At 39.6% G+C, this 15,470-nt stretch overlaps 2 protein-coding genes across 3 annotated transcripts in view; one reads left to right on the top strand and one right to left on the bottom strand.

Annotated features, from left to right (window-relative positions):
- Positions 1 to 2,366: 2,366 nt before the first annotated feature.
- On the top strand, positions 2,367 to 6,556 carry inka1a (inka box actin regulator 1a). Of its 2 annotated transcripts, XM_072581909.1 has the most exons (3): positions 2,367 to 2,608; positions 3,344 to 3,526; positions 5,405 to 6,556. In XM_072581909.1, the coding sequence occupies exon 3, from the start codon at positions 5,411 to 5,413 to the stop codon at positions 6,386 to 6,388; it is 978 nt and encodes a 325-aa protein (XP_072438010.1). In that variant the 5' UTR covers positions 2,367 to 2,608; positions 3,344 to 3,526; positions 5,405 to 5,410; the 3' UTR covers positions 6,389 to 6,556. The 2 variants fall into 2 exon arrangements, with proteins under 2 accessions (XP_072438010.1, XP_072438009.1); XM_072581908.1 differs by lacking the exon at positions 3,344 to 3,526.
- Positions 6,557 to 6,559: 3 nt separating this feature from the next.
- uba1 (ubiquitin-like modifier activating enzyme 1) overlaps positions 6,560 to 15,470 on the bottom strand; it is a 298,897-nt gene continuing 289,986 nt past the window's right edge. The window contains exon 25 of the mRNA XM_072581907.1: positions 6,560 to 8,934. Within this exon, the coding sequence (XP_072438008.1) occupies positions 8,802 to 8,934 (133 nt within the window). The 3' untranslated portion in view covers positions 6,560 to 8,801. The remainder of the gene's footprint in view (positions 8,935 to 15,470) is intronic.

Below are 15,470 nucleotides of genomic sequence, written 5' to 3' on the forward strand. Positions count from 1 at the left end.
TATTGCCTGAGAGAACACAAATTTGATTTGTGTCCAGTGCAGATGCCTCGTTATTCCGTTGTGCTGTAACAGTAAGTGAAAACTGTGTGTTCTTTGAAGATAATGCCATTAGGCTCATCTGACTAAGATACAAATTGAACCTTAACTTCCTGCAGTAAGGACACATTAGCCTTCAAAATTGAAATAGGTTATAGCCAACCAATATTAAAGTTACCATTTTGCTCTGAAACTTCCCTGTTGATTATGATCGACCTTGATGATTAAATTGGTTATAATGTATTCAAATTATCACTGTACATTACAGTGACATTCTGTACTAACTTGAATGGATTGCTTTGATTGATGTGGAATAGTGTTGCAATGCTTGAATGATAAAAGAGAGAAAGACTTGCATTTATATAACACCTTCCATGACCTCAAGATGCTCAAAATACTTCACAGCCTATGAAGTATTTTAGAAGTGTAGAGCGAATGTTGTAATGCAGGAAATGTGACAGTCAATTTGTGCACAGAAAGCTCCCACAAACAGTCATGTTAAATTGACTGGCTAATCTGCTTTATTGGTGTGTAACATTGATTGATGAATAAATGTTGGCAGCTCACTGGGACAGCATGGCTCTTCTAACATACCTGAGAGGGAAGTCAGGACCTAGGTTTAACAACTCATTCAAAAGGCTACACTTTTGACAGTGTGGCATGCCCTCAGTCTTGATTGGAGATGGTGGTGTGTTGGTGTTGAACCCAAGTATAATCTTCTGAAAACATGAGTTGAAATTCCATCATAGCAGGTGGTTAAATTTAAATTCAGTAAAAAATCTGGAATAAAAAGCTAGGTCAATGGGTCACCAGCTTTTGGTTGTTGTCCTCCAAGCATGGATTTCTGCCATCCTTAACAGATCTAGCTCACATGTGACACCAAATTCAGAGCAATGTGATTGATTCCTAACTGTCCTCTGGGCAATTAGGGATAAACAGCAAATGCTGGTCTAGTTTGAGGCATCCACATCCCATGAACAAATAGTTGATTCCTTTCGCGATCATACTTCCAACTATGTGACTGAAGAGTGAAAACTGAAAGAACTGCGGATGCTGGAAACCAGAAACAAAAACTGAAATTGCTGGAAAAGCTCAGCAGGTCTGGCAGCATCTGTGATATCAGTTCTGAGGAAGGGTCACCAGATCTGAGACATTAACTCGGATTTCTCTCCGCAGATGCTGTCTGACCTGCTGAGCTTTTCTGGCAATTTCTGTTTTTGTTTGTGACTGAAGAGTGAGTCTGTTGCATCTGAGAGAGGGCAGTTATGAATGATGTGAAGGGAAATTACTGTGGATTTTGGAAATCTGAAACAAACACAGAGGACCCTGAAGAAACTCAGCAGGTCTGGCAGATCTCTCCACAGACACTTCCAGACCTGCTGAGTTTCTCCAACATTCTCTGACATAAATTGCCGTTTTCACCATCGCCCTCCAAACTATATATTTCTCTAACTATATTCATCTAACTACAATAATTATTGCAAAATATTTTAGAAATAAGTTTTGCTTCCCAGAATGTGTGTGTGAGACACTATTCCCGGTATTTCCAAGCTAGGGACTTGGGACATCACCCTGATATTGTGTACAACACAAAACTAAAGGAAAAACAAGAGAACCATGGATGTTAGAAATCAAAAACGAAACCAGAAATTGTTGGAAAGACTCAGGTAGATGTGGCAGCATCAGTGGAGAGAAATCAGGGTTAACATTTCGGGTCCAGTGACCCTTCTTCAGCATTCTGTTTTTCCAGCAATTTCTGTTTCAGGTCACTGGACCTGAAACATTAACCCTGATTTCTCTTCACTGATGCTGCCAGACCTGTTGTGCTTTTCCAGCTATTTTTTTGTTTCAGTGTAAAATCCCTCAGACTAATGGAACAGATTGATCATAGGGCCACCCCCTCTCTTCTTCCCCCCGGTCCTGTGCACAATTTCTTCCTCAGATTTGTCCAGTTGATGTAAAACAGACTCTCAAATATTAGAGACCTATAAAAAGAAAGTTGCAGCAGCTTCTTGGGAACTTTATGAATTTCGAATGTTTGAATATTTTTGTAAAAGTAAAGTTCATAACTATTTATTAAGTCGAAACATTTGGTGCAACATATGTGGAGTGAGTTTTTTTTTGATGGGCCCCCTCTGACACTTGGTGGAGTGCCAATTTTTCCACATTGTAAATCTCTGTAAAATATTCTGGTTTAAGATTCCAGAGAGAGGCGATTGGCCCCGCGCCTGGCTCCCGGGGGAGGGACCCTAGTCATGACTGGCTCGTTTTTAAATTGGGAGCTGGGGTTTGGGGCGGAGCTTCCGAAGGAGGAGTATATATGAAATAGTCATATGTGTATGCCAGTGTGTCTGAAATCTGCAACAAGACAGAAGAAAAAAAAATTGAGAGGGACTCTTTTTAAAAAAAAATGGCCAAGATTTAAAACGAGTGAAAAAAGCAGCAGCAATTTCTAATGTAGAGACGGAGATTGTTGGACAGGACAGCACTGGGAGGGGAGGCTACAGTACAGAGTTCGGTGATGCAAGACGCAAAACTGGATGATTTCATTTGTCATCTTCGCAAAGAAATGGTGAGTTAAACAGAGGGTTCATTGGAAAAGTTTCAGCGGCGATTTATGTTGACTGCTTTACTTTTTTAAAAAAAATCTCCCTGAATGCTTGCAGTTGTTGCAATTTTTACAAAAAAATTGAAAGGGATTGGATCACTGCCGCGAAAAAATCCAGTGGCGTTTGGAACCCTAAATATTTCTTCAAATGATAACATGGGCTTTGGATTCTCTGTACTGATCGTTATTAGAAATGTTCAGACTTTACAGTTTCTGGAGCTCAGAAACGAATCAATGTGCTTAACCTGAAATTATTTAAATATACATTTTTCTTAGGTTTTATGATCTAAGCTTATGGGGGTGTCCGGTTGAGTCCAGCTGGGACTGTAGTTCTAGTTAGTAACGCCAGTCCCTCACGATAAAAGAAGCGCAGGGTTTAATATAATTAGCATTGTGGGTTGAGTGGGGGTGTGGAATAGTAAAGACAGATGCTGTGTTGAACATCTGGTCCAAGCGACACATAGAGAACTAACCCCCTCGCCCCCCCCCCCCCCCCCATTCAGAGAGAGGGGGACAGTTTGGGAAGAGAATGCAGAGTCCTTTGTGAAATGCAGCGTGCAATAAGCCGGCTGAGTTGTAATATGTCCAGGTGCTCCTGAAGCACGGTTAACATGTTAGTACCTGCCCGCAGCGCCTGTACTGCTGGAATGGAATGTTTGTGAGAGCGCCTGACCCTTTTACTCATCTCTAACTCATCAGAAACGGCGAGGGTGCTACGTCCTCCACAGAGAACCCAGCCCTCCCGGTTAAAGGGGCCACTCCGAGCTCTGCCTTTCAGCGCCTGTCATTCCTGGGGACTGTCCCACCTCAACCTTCAGCTGCAAAAACACTCCGGAGCTGGTTGGGGAAAGAACAGCAAGATCCCGGGTTCCAGGCTCAAACGTAACGTTTTGGCGGGAGGGAGGAACAGGTTTTCATTTCCACCTGTTGCACCTTTTCACTTTCCCTTTCCCAACTTGAGGGATTGGGCCGGGGGCGAGGTGGAGCTAAGTCACCTGGAAGCAGTGATGGACCAAGTGGCGTCGTGTCCTGAAGTCAATTGACCAGGGATGCGACCTGGGACCTTGCAACTCTTGATGGTCCAGTCCAACCCCAAAATGTATATATCAGTTTTGTCACCAGAGGGTGCTGAGTGGACAACTTTTAAGCCCTCATCAATGAAATTCCCTCGTGTCAATTTCCCTCGTGTCCTCAGACTGCAAAAGAGCTTCAAACCTTACACTAAATAGTGTTACTCTGCAGGAAGTTAACTCTGATTTTTATTGAAGTCGGAAACGATTAAAAAAATGGAATGCGGAGCAGCTACAGACCCAGAAAAACTTTTCAGTTACTTTATAGGCAAATCCTATATTTATAAATCGGTGTTGTATGTGATAGAAGCCTCAAGGATATGTTCAAGACATCCATTTCAAAATATATATTGCAAGAATCTAAAGGAATGAAAGCCATCATAGGAACAAATGTTGTACATCTCAACATGTGTCTGCCCTTGATGCCCAGCTGAGGCAACGGGGGAGGGAGAACATATGTTCAGAGATTATAAATAATGCTGGCTTCACAAAGCATACTGCAGGACATAGTGGAGTCTTGGGGCTAAATAGATATCCATATATCAATAATGGAATTATTGTGGGTTTTAGTGGATTGGAAGGCACCTCCACTTTATGGGAGAGAAACAGGGCAACCAACTGACCCAAGTATATAGTGGAAGATGGATGGGCCATTCAGCCCCTCAAGCTTGTTCACTGAAATTGTGGCCTATCTGAATCTTGGCTCCATCAACCTTCCTTGCTTCCATATCTTTTTATACAATTGTCTAGCAAAATTCTATCCATCTCAGATTTGAAATTGTTATTCAATAATGAGAGGTCATGCTTTCAAAGTGAGAGGTGGAATGTTTAAGGGGGATACACACGGTACGTACTTCACACACGCATTTGGAATGCGTTGCCAGCAGAGGTGGTTGAGGCAGCCCCGGTAGATTCATTTTAAGATGTGTCTGGACAGATGCATGAGAAGGTGGGGAGCAGAGGGATACAGATGCTTAGGAATTGACCGACAGTTTTAGACAGTACATTTGGATCGGCTCAGGCTTGGCGGGCCGAAGGGCCTGTTCCTGGGCTGTAAACTTTCTTTGTTCTTTGTATTTGCTATCGACTTCTTTATGTGGGGATATTACAAACTTGTATCATCCTTTGTGCACAGATGAGAAAGCACATGATTATGTGGAATATACAACACAAACAGACCATATGACCCTTCCCAGTGTCTATGCTCCAGTAGAGCCTCCTTCCATCTTCCCTTAAAGTCATATCACCTTCTATTCTCTTCGTCCACATACTTGTCAAGTCCCTTAAAATACATTCCTAGTATTTGGTAGCGAGTTCCATATTCTTAAAAGTAATTCTAAACACCCACTTCAAATTCTTCATTACTATTGTAGCTTATACACAGAACATGAAGCCACATGCTATGTATAGACATATACAATTTGGACCCATGTGAGAAAGGTACATATAAGTATGATTTTGTGTGTGTTGCATGCATACAAAGATATACATTTACGCATCTATATAAGGAACACCTGACCATTTACACAGTCATATTATCTAAGTATTCACATTCATAATTCATGCTCTCAAATTGAAATGAGTAAAAAGACTTTTTAGCAAATTAGTCCTAAGTTATATTGGGGAAAAAATAATTACCTATCATCAAATTGGATTTCTCATTGTCTTGTTGGATTTTGTCTTTAACCAGATAAATATGAAGGAGGCAGGGGCTTGTCTTCGAGATCAAATGCAATGTATGATGCAGGCATTGCAGGACCTGAAGCAAATTCACAACATCAGCACCCTGAGCCTGAAGGAGGAGGAGGCAGTACCACTGGCCCCTGCCAAGGGAAGGTGCTCACATAGTTTTACTTCTGATGTTTCTGAATCGGACACATATGACTCAGCTTGTTGCCTGGCATCTCCGAGAAGTGAGGAGGAAGGCAGCCCATCAGTATTTGCATCACCCAGCAGTGATAGAAGCTTAGAGTTTGACTCCGGCTATTCCGAAGCATCTGGGCCCACATTGACAAAGGCAGCACGAGTAGGAAGCTCGCCATGTTTGAGGGAGAATAGACTTCCCAGTGCTGGGATCTTGAGAAATAAGATTGGCTTGGGACCAAACAAAAAAATAAGACCTAAATCGACTTCTGATGTTTATTCAGAACAGTGCTCCTGGAAGATTTTTGATTATACAGATCCAAATGACTGGACAGTCAATTTGCTCTCCCAAAGCAGGAATAGGCAGCCCCTTGTACTGGGAGATAACTGTTTTGCAGATCTAGTCGAAAACTGGATGGACCTTCCAGAGGAGGCTGATGAGATGACGGAACCAAAGGCAAAGGATCACTCTGGCAGATGGTTGGGGAAGCCTCACGAGTTCATCCTGAACATCTCTGGAAATGTGAGGCGTAAACTGGCCAACATCTCTCGATCTGACAGGTCAAAGAGTACAGATCCAAAGCACCAAAGCAACAGAGACAACAGCCACACACATTTGCAATCAAAGAGACTCTCCTGTCCGACAAATTTGGGTAATTACATGCCAAAGCTCTCTTATCTGCATCGTTCTCACTCTAACCTACCCCAGACGCATGAAGCATCAACAACAGACTTTGATAAGTTTATTGCTTTGATGAAAAGCAGAAGTAGGAAACCAATTATTTGCAAGGACACAATTAGTTATGTATAGATTAAACAAAATGAACACTGACTCTTGTGCTTCCAACACAAGGCGTACATTAATCTCCCTTATTTTTTGTATCACTTTTTGATATAAGCCAAAATGTTTATAGCCGTGTAGTTTGTGTACATTTTTATATTTTATACAATGCCTGAAAATAAACAAACAATTCTTCAATGGTCTTGTTCGACAAATTTTATTTGGCTTCAAATTCCTTTTCAGGTAATCACTACAATTATATAAATGTGTGTAATCCTTTCCATGGCACGCTAAAGTTATTTGTCTTCATTAGCATTTTCTGGTGTGTGCCCTCTGTTCAGTTTTACACTTTAGTTTGATTCAAAGCAGAACCACAGTCAAACTCAACCAGAATTGGCCCTCACTTTACAAACAGTTAGCATCTATTATTAAACAAAGTTGTCTCAATTAACCCAAAGTTCTCACAGCCTTGGTGATTAATTTCTGCACGTTTTCTTCACAAAGGGGAAATGGATATTAAAATGCTTTTTTTCCTTTAAATGTGGGGTGGTTTCAATGTTGTTGTTAAGCAAGCAGCAAAATATACAATCTTAATCAATATAAAAATTACTCTTTACAAATGGGAGTGTCTCTACATCAAGAAACAAAATGAGATGAATTCAAAAAGGGTTGAAGCCAGCTATATACTTAAACCAGAGGAATCATATTAATCATTGCATAACTCTTACAATGCAGAATGAAAACAGCTAAGTACATTAGGTGACCTACCTAAAAGCAGATCCTATTCAAAAGCCTATCACATTTCAAATGTTCATTTCTAAAATTATGCAGCTCTCACAATGTGTTCCTCCTCTTTGGAAAATGTGATGAATTAACGTGTAGAGCAAGGTGACCATAAATGAAAGGGGCTATTCTTGGCATTGTGTTTATTGTGGCTACAGTGTGTGCTCTCCATCACTATAATCGCCTGTAGCAGATGCTGAGGCTCCTAATACAAACCCACAGGAAAAGTTAGCAGAGTAAAATCAAAGCGCTTTTCACCCATAGCTGGTCTCTTGTCACCCAAGGAGACTTGGCAGAGCCTGAGGAACTCAAATTAGTCCTCGATCAACTCAAGGACTGGATTAACTGATGCTTGGGAGCAGCTTCAACTTGTTCTTGCAGTCAAAACAAAACAATGTGGGGCACACAGAAAAGCAGGATTAAAATAATACAGGAGAGAACAGAGCAAAATATTATTTGTAACTGAAGCTGCTTGCTTCAACAAATTGTGAAAATTAAACTGGAATTAACATATTGCTAATTTACTTTCTAATACTTGTTACAATATTGGGAGGTTTAACAATTTCAGTTACATTATGTATGATGAGACCTTCCCACTTGTGCATCATTCAGAGTGAGGCTGCCTTGTCTCTGTTGGGTCTGTGATTTTGAAATCCATTAGGTAAGTGTCAAAATTCTTTTTCTGAAAGCAACCACAAGATCCCAACCTACCCAGAGTGGACATGATTTCCCTGGTGTTGTTTTCCTCCACCTAATCACCTTTACCTTTTGTCATTACTTGTTGTTAATTATGCTGCCAAAATTAATGTGGTTATTATTTCCAAGTTTGAACTGCTGGTTGGAATCTTTAGTCAATAGCATTATATTTATTGATCTTTCATATTAAAAGTATTTTAATTTACAGGCTCATTTGGTGAAAGATATCTGAGGAATTGCTCTCGTTTATAACTGGCCTCCACTCTGAAGTGCTTTGCAACAGGACTCCGATCCAGATAAAATTTGTCTGTTGCCAGTCATCCACTGTGGATGAATATCATGCATTACTACATGGAACTTCCATTTCCCACACTGTAAGCAATGGGTGGCAATGCAAAATGGTCTGAATGAGACAGACAATTTAGTGCCACTGATTATTGAATTATGAGCCAGTTTTGTGCGATTGAGACAACTACAGAATGGCAATGTGGATATCCCAATTCACGTCAGTTAGGGTCTTTACAGTGAACTGAAAGAAAGATACGGGGGACATATTCACCACGAGTTTGGGTTAGGTTCAAAACTAGAATCTGGAATGAAATGACAGTGCAGCCTAGATTTTCTGCTTGATCTCATCACCATTCAATGATAATTAAAATGTCCACACGTAACTGTGGAAATTTAAACTGATGTATGTGGTGCTTCAGCGGATCATTAGCTACATTTTGGGAAAGCAAAGCAAAACAATAGTATTCAAAAATATTGGACCATTAGTGATGGAAACAAGTACAAGTGAGTTTTGAAAAGATTTATAGCTCAGGTTGAGGTTCTGGATGTAGGTTTGCTCGCTGAGCTGAAGGTTCATTGAAATGAACCTTCCAGCTCAGCGAGCAAACCTACATCCAGAACAAGTACAAGGGGCTGGGTGAGAGGTACATGTAAGGAAGTCTTAGTACCTTTTGGTTTATCGGAACTGGTAGAAAATAAAAGGAAAATTAACATCATCTTCCTCAGTTCTAAAGTCTATCTCCAACTTCAGGGCCTTCACATGCTCCTTGATATTTTCCTTACTGAGCGTTGTCACAATTTCTGACAATCTGAAGAGAAAGCAGCAAAATATTAAGGATAAGTTTTAAAATAAGTATTACCCAACAACGATACCAAAAACTACTTCATATCTAATCATATCATGTAACCTTATTACAATTCAATTGATTCAAACTATTGGGTTTATTTCACTCTTTAAAAGACAACATATTAGTGTTTTTTGTACTTATTACTAGACAGGTCATTTGTAGAGTAAATCTTTGTGTTCACAGAATCAGAGGGTGGCCATTTGGCCCATCATACCTGCACTGGCTGTTCAAACAAGCATCATTACCTCGTGCCAAGCTCCTGCTTTTTCCCACATATTAAGTTTATACAAGTATTGCCCTAAGCCATTTGAAATGCCTCATTTAAATCAGTCTCCATCACTGTTCCAGACAATGCATGTGAGTGAAGACGTTTTACATGTATCACCTTTGCTTCTTTTGAAAATTCCTTTAAATTCACATGCTCTCCTTTTCCCAAGCAGAAATGGTTTCTCCCTTTTCCATTCTATCTTGCCCAAACATGGTTTTGAAAATCTTTATCATATCTCCTCTCAGCTTTCTTCTCCGTAAGGAGAACAGACTCAACTTCTTCAGTCTATCATTACAACTGAAATTTCTCATCCCTGGCACCATCCTTATAAACCACTTTTGCACTCTCTCCTATGCATCTTTCCTACAATGTGACACTCACAGCAGTACACAACACTCCAACTGAGGTCTTATAATTATATAAGTCTTAATCAAGTTCAATATCACCTTCTTGCATGATGTCCCTATTTATAAAGCTGAGTATATCATATGCTTTACTTACTGCTCTCTCCACCTATCTTGCCACCTTCAATGATCTGTGCACATCTACCCACAAAACCCTTTGCCCCTGCACCCCACTTCAAATTGGACCCCTATTTTATATTGCCTGTCAGTGTTCTTCTACAACACCTCACACATCTCTGCATTGAAACTCATCCTCCACATATTTGCCCACTACACCAACTGTGTTGATGTCCTATCAGAGTTCCACACAGTTCTCCTCACAGTTTACAAATCTTCCAAGTTTTATCTCAATGTATCTGGACTCAAGTTTAGAAAGGCACTTTCCTTATCATTGTTTCACAGTCTTTTTGAGATTCTCTTCTCAAACTTATTTCAGTTAGAACTATCAGCACAGAGGATTGGCTAATTAATAGAAGTCTGAATGTTGGGATAAAGGGAGCATTTTCAAGATGGCAACTTGTAACTAGTGGAGTGCCACAGGGATCAGTGCTGGGACTACAATTGTTGACAATATATACCAATTACTGAGATGAAAGAAGTGAATATATCATCATCAAAGTAACACAACAATAGAACACAGGGTTATTGACAAGTAAGTGAGTTGATGAAAATTGGTGGATGTATTACAATATGGGGAAATGTGAGGTTATGCACTTTGGCAGGAAAATAGAAGAGTTGAAGATTATGTTAATGGAGAAAGACTGCAGAAAGCTGCAGCAAAGAGCGATTTGGGAGTCCTTGTACATGAATCACAAAAAGCTAGCATATAGGTTCCAAAGGTAATGGGGAAGGAAAATGGACTGTTGGCTGTTAGTTCAAAGGGAATAGAGAAGACAAACAGGGCGATCTTGCTAAAACTATACAAGATACTAATGAGAGCACAACGAGAATACTGTGAACAATTTTGGGCCCCTTATGTAAGGGGCGATATACTGATATTTGAGGAATCCAGAGAAGGTTCACTAGTTTGAGTCAAGGTATAGAGGGATTTCTCATGAGGTGAGGTTGAGTAGGTTTGGGCCTTCACTCATTGAAGTTGAGAAGAATGAAAGGAGATCTTATTGAAATGTGTAAAATTATTAAGAAGTTTGACAGGGTAAATACGGAAAAGTTGCTTCCCCTTGTGAGAACGTCTAGGACCAGAGGGCACAATCTCAGAGTAAGTAGTGCCCATTTAAAGTCATAGAGATGTACAGAATGGAAAAAGCTCCTTCAGTCCAACTTGTCCATGCTGACCAGATATCCTAAACTAATCTAGTCCCATTTGCCAGTACTTGGCCCATACCCCTCTAAACCTTTCCTATTCATATACCATCCAGTTGCCTTTTAAATGTTGTAATTGTACCAGTCTCCACCACTCCCTCTGGCAGCTTGCACCACCCTCTGCATGAAAAAGTTGCCCCTTACATCCTTTTTTAAAGTCTTTCCTCACCTTATACCTATACCCTCTAGTTCTGGACTCCCCCAACCTCAGGGAAAAGACCTTGTCTATTTACCCTATCTATGCTCCTCATGATTTTATAAGCCTCTATAAAGGTCACCCCTCAGCCTCTGATGCTCTAGGGAAAACAGCTCAAGTCTATTCAGCTTCTCCCTTTAGCTTAAACCCTCTAACCTTGGCAACATCCTTGTAAATCTTTTCTCAACTCTTTCAAGTTTCATAACATCCTTCCTATAAGAAGAAGATCAAAACTGCATACAATATTCCAAACGTTGCCTAAATAATGTCCTGTACAGTTGCAACATAACCCCCTTAATGCTCTGACCAATAAAGAAAAGCATATCAAACACCTTCTTGATTATCCATTTTCAAGGCGCTATGAACCTGCTCTCCAGAGACAGGGAGGAATTTCTTCTCTCAGATGATAATAAGCATGCGGAATTCTTTACTTTAGAGAACTGTAGACGCTGGGGTATTAAACATATTCAAGGCTGAGATAAAAGAATCAACGATTGAGGATAAGGCTGAAAGTGGGATTAAGGATTATCAGATCAGCTGTAATCTCATTGAATGGGAGAGCAGACACAATCGCCTGAATGGCCTACTTCTTCTCCTATGTCTTATGGTCTTTCGCATTCAAGGTGATAATTTGCAAGAATACCAATTTAAGAGGAAATCCTAACATTTATATGATACGAAAGGATAATACTGATTGAGTGGCAAGTGGACTCTGACTGGTAAAACTATTGTAATGAAGAATAAATCAATTAATGCTGATTCAGAATTAACTGCCAGCTTTTGTTTAAATTTTCAACCAGGCTAGGAATTCTCTGAGAAATGAATCAAAATGGCTCTCACCGATTTTGTTGAGTTCAATAGTGATAGCCTTTCGTTGGCTAATTTCTCAGGGTATTGCCCTGACCAACCACAGTCAGCACGCCCAGTTGAATATCTATGAATCCATTGGGATTTTACAACAATCCATGATAGTTTCATGGACATTATCACTGAACTAGCTTTGTATTCCAGATTTTTTTCAGTGAATTTAAATTCCATTAACTTCCTTATGTCTGGAGCATGAGGATGAATAGTTCAGTAGCATTACTACTATGCCACCACCTTTCCAGCCTCCATAAACTGGAGATTACTCAAAACATCTGTCCATATGCCAATCCACATTGCCCCCTTTTATAAAACATTTGCTCACCTAATGTAAGTCTTCTGATTTATAAAAATAAAAATTTTAAAATCAAGATATTTATGTTCAAATCCCTCTATGTCTTTCCTATCTCTGCAACTACCACCCACTCTACAACCACACACAAATTTTGCATTCCTCCATATCTGGCCACTATGCATTGAGTCAAAATCCTGGAACTCCCTCCCTAACAGCACTGTGGGTGCACCTACACTAGAAGAACTGAAGCATTTAAGATAGCAGATCAACCATCTTCTCCTGGGAATTTAGGGATGGGCAATAAGTGTTGACCTGGCCAGCAATGCACACGTGCTGTGAATAAATGAAAACAAATTTCCACTCTCTTTCCCCCCACCCTTCACAGTTCTTCCTTGAGTCTTCTAAATCATTAGCTACAGAATTCCTTCCCTAAGACACTCCAATACTGTTTTTCTCAAGAATCTTTTCACAATCTGTCTTTTATCACCTGAATCTAATGATTAGAGTAAATTCAAGCATTAGCTATCATTAGCTTCATTTGTCAGCTTATAAATAGATATACATGTAAAACTGAGTCATCTATGCACAGCACTGATAGGATAATTAACAAAAGAATCTGAACTAACTGCAAAATATGATTGGAAATTTGACAAGTAATAGAGTGGAGAAGTCCACGGTCAATCTTATGTCTGTGCAAAGATATTTGCAAATTTTTACATCATGACATCATATTGTATTCTACTTTCATTTTAATTTTGAAATTCATAAGTTTATTATGCAAACTTGACAATGTGTACCACCAATGGCTATAATATCGCACCTAATTATTGTGTCTCCTGATGTGATTTATGGTTTTCTATGGTAGCCTGTGTAACATATACCACAGAAAGTTGAGTTCTTGTTGAATCAGATGTTTTGAAGTTTACTTGTAGCAGTAATTATTTATATAGGTACAATATTAAAGAATTACCAATGTAGTTTGAGTTCAGTGCTTACTGCTGGTACTGCATTACGGACATATAACTGTCTGACTGAACACACTGCACTGACTTCATGTCACTGCAGGAGTGATTGAAGTACCCTTATACTATTATGTGACATGTTGTGATGTCAGGGAAGTATTTTTAAGGTAGTTTATTTATGTGGTTTAGAATCTATACCATAACATTTCTCACCTCTTTAAGTTTGTGATGTAGACATACTTCTCTGCTTTGCAATGCCTGAAAACTATTGCCACTTAATCAATAACAACACAAAAATAAAGATAGTCCGTGTGATGTTAAAATGAAGGCTACATGGTATAGCAAGCCTTGATTCAAATATCTACCATTCTTTAACATTGTTCCACCCGAAGACTATATTTGGCTTTAACTTTCTAGAGGTAAATGCTCCGCTACGTAATAGCTTAAAATGGTAATCGGTGACCTGTTTTTCATGAGTTCAGTTTTTTATTTCTAATGAAATTAACTTGTTTGTGTGTATAAGTAAAGACAGATATATTTAAACACAGACACTTGTATCAATTTCTACGCTGTCCTCAATGGGGAGATGAAACCATTTATTTTAAGCAGGTTAAATATCTCCTTGGAAAGAAGATGGATATATGCTTAACCTAAACATGTTAGAGATTTGCAGAACAACGTCAATACTGTAATTTCTAGCCTGTAGGATACTAGCTATTATCTATTTTGTGTCCAGGTCTCTGGCAGAACAGCTCTCTAAGATGATTTCCTCTTTGAGTTTATATTTTAGCAGTGAGTAGAAAGCTATATCAGAAAACTGCATCTGCAACTAGGGAAGCAGGCAGCAACTCACTGAAGCTGCATTCCAGGCTCTATAACATGAACCTTCGGCGGAAACAGATTGGGTGCCTCCCTGTAATTGGGTTCTGGAGTCAGAAAGTGAAAATGAACATGTTATGCTTGACCAAGACTGGGAAATGTCTTACTCAACAGACACACACACAAAACAGCAGAGTCTCGCTATGGTCTGGTGTATGTGATACTATCAAGAGATCCTTTGCTTTTCTTTTTAAAATGATAGGAAATGTCTTGGAGTGGTATCAGAGAGGAAATAGCCACAGGCGGATGTTTACTCCATCCGTCAAACAGCAGCTAAAATTTTACATCTTTCAGCTGCTAGCTCAGAGGAAAGCCTCCAGCCTTGTGGACCACACATATATGAAAAGAACAGTAAGACATTACCAACAATTTACAACAGCCAAATAAAATGCTGAGTCTTGTAGATCTAAGACTTGTGAATGAGGTTGTGTTACACTGTTCCAGCAGACTTGCTGGATCACCCACTTCCTGGTTTCAGGAAGTCTTCAGTCCAGGAGGGATGTAGGGGACCACTGAGGATTACTGTCTGTCATGCATTCATGGGCAATGGGGAGGAGGAGGAAGCGAGAAATGAAGTTAGAGATTTTCTCCAGCCCTTAGTCTTTCTTAGACCATAAGGCCATAAGACATAGGAACTGAAATTAGGCAATTCAGCCCATCAAGTTTGCTCCATCTGTTTAATGGAGTTCAGAAAGCAATATATAAATAAATATTTTACTGTAGCATAACACAACACCTCTTCATATTTAAATATTTGTAACTTCTCATCTCATGCAAGTACCTCTGTAAGTAACTATACATTTATTTAGAAACAAATTGCTGGAAAAGCTCAGCAGGTCTGGCAGCATCTGTGGAGAGAAATCAGAGTTAATGTTTTAGGTTGAGTGACCTTTTAGAGTTCGAATCTGTTAAATCTGTGCTCTCATACAATCCCTCCATACCGGGGACATCCAAGTAAACCTTCTCTGGATTGCTTCCATTGAAATGATACCTAATGAAAAAAACTGTGCCCTTAACCTGATCACCATAATCCCAACATCCTAATTCTCATTCATGTTTTAAATTTAAATGTGACGATTGATTCTCAGAAGCTTACACTCTGGCAAGTTGTAGGAAGAATATCCTCCACTACTGCACTGTATGCATACCAATGTCCCAATAAGTGCAGTTTATGTCCTAAAACACACTGCTTTCAAAAGAAGATGCTCACAACCTAAATCACACTATTTAAATTGGACAAATGCACCACTTGTTTTCTGGAAAAGTTATACTGCACTAATGACTTGTGACTGGTTTGATCCTAGTT

Source organism: Chiloscyllium punctatum, chromosome 12 (assembly GCF_047496795.1).
Source record: "Chiloscyllium punctatum isolate Juve2018m chromosome 12, sChiPun1.3, whole genome shotgun sequence".
In the NCBI taxonomy this organism is placed as follows: domain Eukaryota; kingdom Metazoa; phylum Chordata; class Chondrichthyes; order Orectolobiformes; family Hemiscylliidae; genus Chiloscyllium; species Chiloscyllium punctatum.

Coding starts and splice junctions, on each gene's coding strand:
- inka1a (XM_072581908.1), top strand. CDS start 2,558: ATGCAAGACGCAAAACTGGATGATTTCATTTGTCATCTTCGCAAAGAA. Junction 2,609..5,404: donor GTCATCTTCGCAAAGAAATG/GTGAGTTAAACA, acceptor GTCTTTAACCAG/ATAAATATGAAGGAGGCAGG.